This window comes from Xiphophorus couchianus, chromosome 10 (genome assembly GCF_001444195.1).
Source record: "Xiphophorus couchianus chromosome 10, X_couchianus-1.0, whole genome shotgun sequence".
Lineage (NCBI taxonomy): Eukaryota > Metazoa > Chordata > Actinopteri > Cyprinodontiformes > Poeciliidae > Xiphophorus > Xiphophorus couchianus.
The window spans coordinates 15,310,759-15,323,786 of record NC_040237.1 but is presented as its reverse complement, the minus strand read 5'-3'; the positions used below and the strand labels follow the sequence as shown (position 1 = coordinate 15,323,786).

The following is a 13,028-nucleotide window of genomic DNA, read 5'->3' as shown; positions in this document are numbered from 1 at the left end:
CTTACGTTCTTTCAGCTCATCCACCATGATAACTTTAAAGGGACACTTGTCGCACTCTGCTTTGTCCTTCTTTTCGCCCGTCTCCCATGCTTTACATTGGACGCACCTCCTCGTCTCCTCACATCCACCCAGTAAGAACTAGATGCACAGTTCAAACGATGATCAGAGAAGAAAGGCTTGAAACCTCAACACATATGGAGTTGGAGCAGCTGCGACTTTAGTTTGAACAATTAACTCACCTCGAAGTTTGGCTCACAGGTCGCAGTCAACGGAATCCCGGAGTTTGGGCACTGACAGCTGCCGCAGACGCATTTGCCTCGGCCACCGCAAATATTCTGAAATGCATAAAGACGGGATCAGGCATCGTCCACAAGTCAGACAGCCCGATAGGAACGTAAACCGCTGGCTCTGCTCACCCCTTTGTTGTCCAGGCAGGTGTCGTTGCTTTTGGAGCACTCGCAGGCAGCTCCCTCCCAGCCCTCTGAACAAGCACAGCGACCCATCACGCAAGAGCCGCGATCTGACCGGAGGGAAGCAAGACAGCTTTTACAATTCTGTAGCTGTGTGTTTTTTGTAAAAGCTTAAACCCATATCACTTCCAAGTTTATTGGGCAAACAGATCTGAGTACAGAAGACAATGCAGCCAGGATCATTTCTAGAAACTCAAATACTTTAAAACTTAAATAAGGTAGGAGTGATTTTTTTTTTTAGAACAGTACTTCTGGAAGGTCAGAATAACATGTTGATTTGATGCGTCCCTTCAACAAAACGTACCGTTGCAAAGGATGCCTGCGACTCGTTGACACTGGGTCTTGTCGTACTGGCAGTAGGGTCCTTCGTACTGGTCCGGATTGTAGCACACGCAGGTCCCACATGCCTGACAGTCTCCACGGCCAGAGCAGGACTCTGTCACGCCAGGCCCAATGCACTGGTCCTTGCTCAAGCCGGAGTTTTTTGAGCAGTTGCAGAAGGCGCCCGCCCTGGCACAAATAGCAAAGACGTCGCTGAGTAGATGTGGCTCATTTGACAGAAGTTTTACAATACCAAAGAGAGGGAAAAAAATGAATGTTGCAAAACATAATCCCCCAAAGTCTCACCAGCCATCGTCACAGAGACACTTTCCACACACCAGCTTTCCGTTGCCGTGGCACCTACTAGCTTTTAGAGTGGGTATCTGAAGAAGAGACAGGAAAAGACAAAAACTTATGAGTCTGTTGTATAGAACAGGCAGGAAAATAACCTTGAAGGAACGTTTTGGTGCTTCAGTTTAGATGGGTTCAACAAACCTTCTCACAGTCACAGGTTTCACACAGAATGGAGGCTTTCACATTGACAGCGGCACTGAAGGTCGTCGGTTTTACTTTGATTGTGCCTTCCTTGTCTTCTGGATCCACTTTGCAGACAGGTTGTTCTTCAAGCATTTGTTGGGCTGTGAGTTTTACCTTGAACTTGCCCTAGTGAGCACACACAAACACACAGAAAGAGAATCTTATTAGCATCTTCCTTACAATAGATTTCTCTGAATCTTAGAATCTAACCACATCATTAGTAGAGCTATGCATTTTGGCCAAATTTGCTCCACCAAATTTAGAACAAGTCATGTAGGGGACACAGCAAAACCTGTTCAGGTGAAATCAAAACTGAACTGTTTGGTCTAAATGTATAAAGCTGTGTGAGTGTGTGTGGGGGCGTGTGGTGGTGTGTGTGTGTGTGTTGAGAAACTAACAGTGACCCTGAACTCAGACATGGCTGACCCTTTATTATCCTGCAGACAAACTGTAAATACAGCAAAAATGTGGCTCTACTTTACTTCAGGGGGCCAAGACATGCATCGTTTTTCTCCCACTTAACAGTTTTGTCTTTTGTTTCAGACATTTATGTGTTTCAGTTTAACACTTACAATTTCTCCAGGCTTGACGTTAAAGGCTCCATAATTGACTACTTTATTACTTGTGTCCAGAAACTGAGCTGCAAAAGCCTTAGGTCTGTTTTCCGCACGGATGCTCATCTTAGACTGGATACTCTAGAAAACAAAACAAAACGATAAGATCAACCTTGAGATATTTGCTGCTGACATTTTTTCCTTACATTTTTCACAGTTGTAAACATTTACCACAAAGGCATCCCGCATGATGTCCAAGATGTTGGATGAATCCTCTTGAAGCACACCGATCTCAGCAATGGGGAAATATTCTTTCAATTTCTGCAAACGGAACAAAAGAACATATTGGATCCTCTAAACCTAAAAGCAGAGGGGAAGAGATGAACAGCTGTGGCGTACTTACACTGTAGTACATGTAGGAGTGGTTGGTGACGGCGAATATGGGGATGATGTTGTGTTTTCCCAGCAGACGGACCAGCGTGGGTATCGAAGGGTAATCCTGCTTTGTAGCCTGAATATAATCGCCGTTTTCGTCCAGGTGACAAAGCTCGTCATTGCGCGGCAGGATTCCCGCCAGCACGTTGGCGCCGTCAGCCTCGTAGTGAAAGGCTGACTCGGTGGAGAAAACCAAGAGGTGAGTGCTGCCATCGCGCCAGCCGATCTCCTTTTGGAAAAGGAATACGAAACAAAAACAGTGAGAATACGTGGCAGGGAAACAGAACATGAAGGAACTTCCACTGAATCACAGAAAGGGAAAACTTTTGCACTGGTGAATTTACCATAGGAAGGACTAAGATACAGAGGTCCACTAATGGGCATCCATTTTGGTGTTATGGGTGACTTTTTTATTATTATTTTCTCAGTTTTCTGGCTGTTTTATTTGTTCAGATCAATATTTACTATAAAAACCAACATCAGAACTTGTTTCCTGATGTTCTCAGAGTTCAGTGATCCACCATTTAGTAAGAATGTATGAATTCTCTAAAGTAAATATTATATTTATTTTTTAAACATCACCATCCATTTTCTATACAGTGGGGTCGGGAGGGTTGCTGGTGTCTATCTCCAGCTAACGTTCTGGGCAAGAGGCGGGGTCACCTGGACAGGTCGGCAGTCTGTCGCACGGCAACACAGAGACAGACAGGACACACAACCATACATACACACACACACACCTAGGAAAAATTTAGAGAGACCAATTAACCTGACAGTCATGTTTTTGGACTGTGGGAGGAAGCCGGAGTACCCGGAGAGAACCCACGCATGCACAGGGAGAACATGCAAACTCCATGCAGAAAGACCTCGGGCTGGGAATCGTACCCAGGACCTTCTTCCTGCTGCCAACTGTGTCACTGTGCAGCCCTTAAATGACATTTTTGTGACTTGTAATTTAAAACTTAGGACTTGGAACTCGACTCATGTCACGCTTGATTGTGACTTGCCAAGCAATCACCTGGTCTAACTAACCTTACACACTGCTGCCTGCAGAATGGCATCAAATCCTCCTTCGGGGGCGTCCAGGTTGCCAGATATTCTCTCCTTTTGGAGCTCCGTTGTGAAGTTGTCTACATTGTTGATCAGAGGGATGACATTTTTGAAAGAGAACGGAGAGTCGCTGTCGGGCCACGGCTGTTTGAGTCTGAGAACCGGAGGAGGAAGCAAAGTTACAATGAAGCACGCACATTCAATGGTTCTGCATCCATCAGCGTTTTTTTTTTCTTTCTTACTTGTCAGGTCTCATGTCAGTCTGGGGCTCAATTACTTTGTCCACAAATTTTCCAAATCCAATGGTGTAATCACTTGAAATTTCTTGCACCACCGTGGCTACAGGTAAAACACACACCATCAGTTTTCTTTTCTTTCTTTCTTCCTTTTTTTTTTGCAGATTACCTCACAGGAATTGCAACACGTCACCACAATCCGAATGTGCTTACCCAGCTTGTTGCCCATTTTCTTCAAGTTGTCCAAATCGTCCTTCATGGAGTTTGAGAAGTCCATGAGAATGTAAAGATCCAAAGGGCCTTTAGTTGGAGCAAACACATTCACGTCCAGCACTTTGGTCTCTCCAGGCAGGAAGGTCATGCTCACTTGCTGTGGCGACACCTGAGACCGCTGAAGGTTCATGTTAATGGCTTCGTTCTGCACAGTAGCACAAATGGAGAGAGAGAGAGAGAGAGAGAGAGAAAAAGGAGTCAACAATTGGACACAAAATTATTACGGAAACAAAATTTGAAAGAATGACGGAACAATTAGATGAGAATCATGACAGGGGAAAAACGTACTCGCTCTATGGTATATTTGCTGGTAGCTTTGATGACATATGCAGCGTTGCAGCCATGAGCGAGGATTTTCTCATGCAGGTCACAGCGAGGAAAGCCAAAGTCCTGAAATGTGAAGCCAAAGTTTGAAGTTTAAGTGCATTGCGGACTTTGTTTTAAAAATCATACACTAAGACTAGTCCAAGAAAGTTCAGATCTCAAAAAAAAGAAAATGTTGAGCTTTTTATGGATTTAAAACAGAGTAGCACACATTTATGAGTTCTACTCATCAGTAGATAAATCTAGGGCCCAGTAAAATCCATTTTATGGTTTCGTCATCTGCTGACTAACATTGTTTTAAGCAAATATGTCTGCTTGCTAAAACATTAGAATTTGAAGAAAACAAAATGATTTATGATCATCCTAATCAAACAAAAAGAAAATGATTTAATACAGCAAAAAAGATTAAGGACAAATAAAATGTAAATTAATGTCAGAAGCACTTTATTTTTTTATGCTATTTCTACTTTTTCCATTTTTCATTTCTGAGTTTTGTTTTCCCTTACCTCTCTTAGCATGAAAAAAAGATCACCTCTAGTTCTAATGTAACATTTCTAATGCAGAAACGATGAATAGTGAAACGTTTTGAAGTCTTTCCATCTCATTTTAGTTTGTAAATGCTGCAAAAGACGTCTTTTCTTCTGACGTCTCATTAAGGGAGGAGAAGAAGATGTGAAATGAGCTTCCTGGTGTTCTCTGCTCTCACCTCTTCGCTGCAGTATGCACATCCCACCCCGGCCTGCAGACAGTCTGAGCAGGAACCGGACCGGGCGTCGAGGCAGGAGTTCACTGTTTGGGACAGAGTGAGTTCATCTCATGAAGCATCGTTAGAGTATCTGTGGTAACACTGACAATATTGCAGTGAGTGCTAACTTAGAACAAATGCTAAAAAAAAAATCTAAAAAAAACAAGTAGAAAGATTCTCAGAGATCAACTCTTTTGGGATTTACTTTTACAGATCTCAATAACATTTTGCATGACCTGTAGTTCATTTTCATGGATATGTGTGCTAAATCTGTCAAATGTTTGAAGGATTTCGATTGAATGATGTGTGTTGCTGATTGTTTTGCATTGCTACATGCTGAACTTTAATGTTACTGCATGTTTTGGGGACTGCAGGTGGAAATTAGCATTTGTAGCTATAACCTGGTGCAGTACATCTCTCCTTCAGTGGTTAATGTATGTTGTATATTGTCCCATTTTAAACAAATGCATCCATTTATTTATTGAAGCCCAGCTAATGGGGATTCAAACAATGAACAACTAGATAACTCAGGACCTTTTAAAACATCCATTACACATTAATTAGATTCTTACAAGCACATCAAAAGTATTCTTAGCATTTTCTTGGATCGAGTCATTCATGTCATGCATATAATGCAGACCGGAGTCATCAGGGTAAACTTATTCTACAGTGATGAGTTTGATTTTTGCATGAGCCAAAATCAAAGTGAAAAAATATACTCCTTGGTTTTGCCCAAAATACTGTTGAATTAATCAGTCGATGCATCCAACTAGATCACCTATTACTAGATCCAATACTTTTAAGTTTAGCTTATTTAAAAAGTCAAAATCATGTCATAAACAAGTTGGGTCAGTAATTAATGTCACAATTAATTCTGATTTTCACCTTCAGCAGAGCAGCAGGTCAGCAGGACGGCCAGCAGGCCGAGTCCAGCTAAGCAACGTAACGACCAGCTCCCCATCTCGCCCCTGCAACAGAAAACAAACACAAACCTCAACACAAGCTGCAGCCGTCTCACCTGTTTCATCAGCTGTACAAAACTGTGCCAACACGTTCACATTTTCCTGCCTGAACCGCCACACTCTTCTGAACTCAAGCTGTATGTAAAATGTAAAATTTTCCATTATTTTTGATAACATTCTTAATATTTGAATACCAAGTTTCTACTTGGGGCGTGGCCACGTCATGAAACATCACAATGTTAAAGACGTCTTCCAATTCGCCAAACTGATAAAGGATTATTTCATTGTTTATTTTCCCATTGTTGCATGTGGACTAACTCAGACCAATATTAGGCTTTTACTGCATTATTTTATCCTAGATTTAAAAAAAATCTAATTGTGACTTTTTCGATATCTATATCCTTTGATTCTTTTTACTCAAACTGAGCTGGTGGTGAATGATGTGATATTACTCTGAAATAAATGTCGTTTTTTTTATTTAGTACATACATTTGGATTAGTAATTTTCTAAATTATTGAATAGAATATCCTATCCCCACACTCAATTTTCTTTTACTCAACACTAATCCAAGCCTGGAAAATTATGCAGACAAATTCAATCGACAATAAGATTTGCTCAAAGGCTCAGAATAAAGCTGTTTTGCTGTGTAGTCAAAGATTATTAAAAAAACTGTGATTTTTAATCACAGTCTGATGAGTGCAGTCTTATCTAACAGGTTTCGTGCTTGAAAATTAAAGCACTGCAAAGACACAAAACCTTATTTTTGCCCTAGTCTCTTGTTCAAACACATTAGTACACTTGAAATAAGACAAAAATAACTTATGAGCAAGATATACCAGGCAAATATTGATGCAAACGTCCTGGTTCCCTTGGCTGCTTAGTTCACTTATAACATGTGAAAAATGTTTTGTTAAACGTGAAATAATCAGTCAGTCGAACCAGTGGTTTTTATTATTTGTTTAAAACAAGCTCCTATATCTTGCGGAAACGTTCCTTGTAAGTTAGTGTTGTCTTATTTCAAGTGTAGTAAGATATTTGAACTAGAAACTGGACCAAAGAAGTTTGTAATTTTTGCAGTGTGATGGTTTTGGTGTTTCAGCTTTCTGTTCTGCGTCTCATCTTGGTTCAAAGTAGTCAAACAGAAGCTTGAAGTTCAAAATAAGACTGACGGATAAAGTGATGCTTCCATAGTCAGAGTTAATTTCAGCTCCACTATAAAAGTGCATAATGAGAAGCTCTAGAATTTCAGGAAATCATCCACATCCAGTTGGCATGTTACATGAGTTGATAATGTAGACTATGGATGCCTCTCATCCAGTTTTAACCTGCAGTCCTGTTTGGTATTGTCGTATAATTTCAGAGCCAGTTGGGACACGATGCGGTGCGGTCAGGACGGGAAACAACCGATGCAGGGCGGGATCTGGAAATGTTCCACACAGCGCTGCAGTGTGTGCTATGAAACCGCATTATAATTTCCTGCAGGAATCTTGGATGCAGGACAATCTGACAAACAGAGGCAAACGCAGGAGTTGTAGAGTGAACAAAGACTGCTGTGTGGTACGGAAAGGTCTGTAATTGTCTCAGTGGGCAGCGGGAAAACAAATGGATGATTTGTGTCAACTCGGGGGGGAAAGAATTTCCCCACGAGGCGAGAGAATGACCTGTTGGAGTTAAAAACACAGCCTGGGAGCACATGGGAAAGCCGGGTTTGCGCCTCTCTGTGAAGGAGAGCAGCCTTCAGGTGTGTGCGTGAGAGGAGTGGGAGAGAAGGTGTCGCATAAATCACAGAGCAGCAGAGACGGGTCAGGACAACAAACCGCCTCTTCTTCTGCAGTAAATACGAGCAAACCAGCGCTTTATGTTTCGCTCCCACTCGGAGGACAATCACAGATGAGCGGGCGCTTCTGACCCAAATTACAGCCGCCAGCGGCTCGTGCTGCTTCTCTTTGTTCTGAAAGCTTTTCTGGCACCAAAAGAGGAGACGTTTCACTGAGCTCAAAGCTGGGGCTGCTTCTCTTCAGACAAAAACATGCCTGCCAGGTGGACATACCACCAGTGGGTGTGGGTCGGACCCCCCCATGACTTCAGCTTAAATAGGAAGGGAAAGGGGAGCGACAGGAGGGCGTCGACCTTTAAAAGAGGTGGCAGGGTCAAACTGTGGCAACAACAAATAAAAATCCCAGTGGTCTTAGAGATTAATATTATCTTGTATACAAAATAAGCAAAAGAAAAACAACAACAAGAACAACCAACAGGATTAAATTACTTCTAATTATTCTGCCTTAAAGGCCCAGCCTAGTGTTTCAAGTAACGATTAATTTAGAAATCAATTATTTGATTCATCAGATAAAAAAGAATTGGCACAGTCTACAGATTTAACCACTTAAGCCATTTCATGTAATATTAGAAATATATTAAATGATGCAAATATTGTAAAGCCTTTGTTTAAGAGAAACATTTTATTGCCTAAAAATGTAATAACATTCCTTTAGTGTATTTGAACCGGGTGAAGCTAACCCTATGTGAGGAGTTTTGGCTAAAATATATTGACAGACACAAGTGTTTTATCATAAATTAAAGTTTGTATGGCTTTCGCTTAATTCCTGGTTGTTTTGGCAGTTTTTCTGAGTATGTGTAATTTCCATAATCGATTTATCGCAATTAATCCGATTAATCGTTTCAGCCCTGGTCCGGTCGCTGCTTTAAGTGATCCAAACAAATTAAAAGTGCAAAGAAAAGTCATTACAAAAAATAAAATAGCCAGCCCAAGGCATAAGCAAACCAAGGTGCTAATGGTCAGCAGGGATCCCCAAAAACAATTCACTTCTTACACAGAATATAGACTCAAATATTTTAGATTCGGGGATTTTTCATGTAAATTCTACGACTCGAGATTTAAAAGAATCGACACATATACTAATTTCAGTGATACATTAAAAAGATGAGTAGCTCTCTGAGCATTGATCATTTAATGATGCTAGTTGAATCAATTCTGCTGGAGGCACATTTCATGCACATTGTGACTGCAAATATTGTTGCATAATGCATAAGTGAAAACCTAGTAGACGTGACTGCGCTTCTTTCAAGAGTAAAACGAGTTTTTACTAAAAAAAAGATGCACATCGCATATCACCGACAAATCAAATGAGCAAGTTTCAGAAGCAAAGCAAGTCTTTATCAGTTTTTTAAAAAAGTGCTATGAAGTGATTAATGTGGCCGGCTTGACTGTTAAATTATACGGAATTATACGGGCTAGCTAAACGCCCGAAAAGATAATGTTACACTGCAAAAATACAAAATATGAAAGTAATTTTGGCCTAGTTTATGGTGGAAATATTTTAGTTCACTTCAAATAAGACAAAACTAACTTGCAAGTAACTTTTCAGCAAGAAACAGGAGCTTGTTTAAAGTTTTTTTTCCATATTACAAGTTAAAATGTGCTGTTCCACCAGCAGATTATTTCACTTATAACTACAGTAATACTTTTTCTTCAATATTAAGAAATTATTGACTTAAAACAAGCTCCTGCATCTTGCTAAAAAGTTACTTGTAAGTTAGTTTTTTCTTATTTCAAAGGCACTAAGATTTCTGCCAAAATTACTTGGTAAGATTTTGTGTTTTTGCAGAATAGTAGTGCTGAGAAGTTTGAGTTTATCTGAAAGTGGGGCCCCTCCAAAAAACCCTCCCTGGGGCCACATACAATCTTGGGCTGTCTTTGTTTTTTAGCTTGCATGTTATTGAAGTGTTTAGTGCTGTTTAGTGCTAAGTTACACAAAGCAGTCACTTTATAGCCATTCACCTCGCCCAAAACGTTGCACCACACAGACAAGTCACTTTTGTGACACTCAGAAGTGAAAACAATGAAGTTATTAAGAAGGTTATGGGTGAAAACAAAGAGATCGCTGATCAAACAAACCTCCCAGCAGCGTCGGCTCACAGTCCAAGTCCAAAAGTCTGACGGTGTGGAAGAAAGAAAAGTATTTCCTCTTTTGCTAAGTATCCACCTGGGTTAAATAAAATCTCTGCCCCAGTGTCCAAGTTCAAAGTCGCATCCAAAAAGAAAAAGAAACAAAAGTTGCGGTTCTTCTCTTTGTGTTTTGTTCTGTCTCTCCTTGTAAGGTGCAGCAAGGTCAATTATTTACTTGCTTGCTCTTGCACTCAGCGAAGAGTGTGCGTCTGCAGGAGAGATACGAGCGACTCTGAGACTCCGGCTGAATGTCAGTGGGAGTGCTGGGACTTGATCCTTTTTGCTTCAGCGTACACACCCACACGCCAGTCCCTGTCCAGGTACGCTGACGTTAGGAAGAGCGTTAACTCACATCCGCTGACCTGTCTGTGTCTGCTCCCCACCCTGCTGCAGCTTAAAGCTCCATGTGTCAAGCCCCCACGCCTCCCTCCTTCACTGCATTCCTCCCCAACAGGAGTTCACCTGTGTGGGCTTGAGGTTCTGGAAGCAGGCCCCTCCTTCAGGCCGCCTCCCAATCTCTAGGGAGTGGCGCACATTGAAGAACACTGCCTGCAGGCTATGGGAAACTGTTTTGTGACTTGTGTTTACTCAACCATGTTCTCGTGCTAACGGGTACATTTTCTTCTTGGCAAATATTTAACACTAGCAGAAGGATTATCACATTTTCTTTGTTTTTTTTGCACTTATTTCATGATGCAACTTATTTCTTTTAGTAACAGAGTTGCGAGTGAGCAGAGGGCTCTGCGTTCCTGTGCAGGCAAGCCCACACGGTGCCGTGGCCATGACACTGAATCCTTCTGTGAGCCGTGTTGAATTGTGCTCCAACAGCCTCACACAATGGAGCTCAACGACCTTTTCTATTCACACAGTTTAAGTGTTGGACAAGATTTTAACAACCTAAGGTTCACGCAGCTAAACGTGCTTACCAAACCGACCTGTGTCAGTATTTAAAACTAACAAAGATTTGTTTTTTTATATATTTAAGTTTTATACTTAAATATTAATTTAGTTTGCAGGTGGTAACTAAATGTATACATTGCATGAAATATTTCTGCCAGAAAAGACGTGGGCACCTCGCGCAAACACACGGGTTAACTCGGAGATGTTGCTCCTTTGACAAAATCCTTCAAGGCAAGACTGATGCTGCGTTCAAGTTGTCAGAGTTTTCCGACTTCCCAGTTGAAAAAAATCAACTGGAAGGCCCTTCGAAGTCGGATTTCCCACTGGGAAACTGGGAGCAGCTCAGACTACCCCCAGTTACGACCAGTTACAGTTACAATATGGCCGCTCCTCCCATCAACAGTAGTAAGCTGTGGTGGAAACATGTTTGTTTTACAAAGCACATAAGTAAGAGTGTGTCATAAATCAATGCTTAATGTAGCGCCTGCAACTCTAAACTGAACAAATTGAAAGTGGTGTTTGCTTATAGAAAGTAAAACTTAAAATGACGTTTATAAGGCATATTGCGAACAATATTCCTGGGCGTCGCCATGATGAAATTCAGACTTCTTAACTGGAACGCTGTTACCTCTGATCTGACGTCACATCCAGCTCAGAGTTCCTACTTCCCAGGTTACTGGAACACAGCAGTAGGCACCTTTTGGATTATTCCAGGTGTTTTATACAAGACTAGAGTGTTCCAAAAACTTTCGTTATGCCCCCGACTGGCCACGCATGCAGCCACCATCGCCCACGCGGGCTGAACTGTAAAACATCGAGCTGGTTTCAGGATGATGATTCACCTTTTCGCACATTTTTCTGTGGAACGTAACAAAATTGTTCCTATTTGAGGACTTTTTTTCATAGACTATATCTAAGATATTTGAAAGAACATGCAGTTTGGGAAGCCAAAGTTCCCCAGAAGAAATGCTACTTGACACTCTATTGGCCGACATTTGCAAACCAGTCAATTCAGGAACACCATTAATTATCCTTAGCTCTGATTGGCTGAGCACCCAAGAGTGGAGATAAGGAAGACTATAAACTACCATCTTCTGTAGTACCAAGATGGTTTCAACTCTAATTAATGCATATTTAGGTAAATTCTGTGTTTGAAATAAAAGCAATAAAAATTTAAGTGATTCTGAATGACAGAGTAAATTGTGAATTGCAGGCGTAGCGGCAGCTGCATTCCTAAACAGTGAGAATGAGAATCCCGTTTGTACGGTGAACACACAAAAATCGTCCAGCAAGTCTCTCACTTGCACGATATTGTTGGCGAGTGGTTTAAATGACTCAGAGGTAAAAGGAGCTCTGTTCCTCTGTACTGTACATACCACACAGGACGTCCGCGCTCCCAGCAACTGGAGCTGGTTGGACGTACAATGGAGGACTCTCACTACAGGGGAACAAAACTTCTTTAGTAGCGACGCCTCCCTTCTGTCTGAAGGTCTCGGCTGACACTTAAACAGCAGAACAGTTCAAAAAACACACTTTCACATCTACTAAAAGACAATCTGTGGCTCCCCCAGCTTAGGATGGACTTGGTAAGTAAGTATATTTTTATCCCACCAATAATACAACTCACATTTATGCTAAAAAAAAACAAGCAGAAATAGATAAACACCATTCAGTGTAACATTTTCTGAATAAATCAAAGATCTATGTATATGTAGCTGATATATGCCTACAACTGTCAAATTATTGTAATTTACATGCATGAGAGAAACGTTTTTGGAAAGGACACCAAACCGGGTCAAGCCCAAGGGCCAAGATCCTCTTAAATCCGGCCCTGCGCCCGCTCCATCGGTTTGTAATTCAGCTATAAACTCGTGATTCCAAAAATTACACAAACAAATACACAACATATATTTGTCTGAGCATTAGGTGGACTAATAACAGAAGGTTTACCACACCTGTCATTGCTAAGAATCTTTAGAAACCTCAAATTAGCCTGCACAAAAAAAGTTAAAAAAAAAAAGAAGAAGACCGGATTAGTGTCCAAAGATTTAAAAAAAAAAAAAAAAGCTTAATTAGGGAAGTAATTGATAGGAAGTGTAAACATACTTCAAAAACAGCGTGGCTGGAGATCAACATTTGAATAAAACCGCCTGAATTCATAGCAAACAAAAAACACTTACAGTAAATCAGATGCTGAGGTGATGGACTGGCCTCATCAGCTGAAGAAACGCAGGGAGCTGGGAGAGCAAAACT

The 13,028-nt window shown here is 41.2% G+C and overlaps 1 protein-coding gene across 7 annotated transcripts in view; it reads right to left on the bottom strand.

Annotated features, from left to right (window-relative positions):
- The window catches only part of itgb4 (integrin, beta 4), a 27,760-nt gene extending 14,732 nt beyond the window's left edge, over nt 1–13,028 (bottom strand). For 2 of the 7 annotated variants that reach the window (XM_028029174.1, XM_028029176.1), the window contains exons 1-16: nt 9,825–10,259; nt 5,831–5,913; nt 4,907–4,989; nt 4,165–4,266; nt 3,817–4,021; nt 3,610–3,706; nt 3,350–3,521; nt 2,286–2,546; nt 2,114–2,203; nt 1,901–2,023; nt 1,287–1,454; nt 1,098–1,174; nt 775–980; nt 417–520; nt 240–335; nt 6–138 (exon numbers count right to left, since the gene is read on the bottom strand). In XM_028029174.1, coding sequence (XP_027884975.1) covers nt 6–138; nt 240–335; nt 417–520; nt 775–980; nt 1,098–1,174; nt 1,287–1,454; nt 1,901–2,023; nt 2,114–2,203; nt 2,286–2,546; nt 3,350–3,521; nt 3,610–3,706; nt 3,817–4,021; nt 4,165–4,266; nt 4,907–4,989; nt 5,831–5,906 — 1,993 coding nt within the window. In that variant the 5' untranslated portion in view covers nt 5,907–5,913; nt 9,825–10,259. Of the gene's footprint in view, nt 1–5; nt 139–239; nt 336–416; nt 521–774; nt 981–1,097; nt 1,175–1,286; nt 1,455–1,900; nt 2,024–2,113; nt 2,204–2,285; nt 2,547–3,349; nt 3,522–3,609; nt 3,707–3,816; nt 4,022–4,164; nt 4,267–4,906; nt 4,990–5,830; nt 5,914–9,824; nt 10,261–12,151; nt 12,208–12,955 lie in introns of those variants that run through there. The other 5 variants (XM_028029173.1, XM_028029179.1, XM_028029175.1 and 2 more) reach the window with 5 other exon arrangements.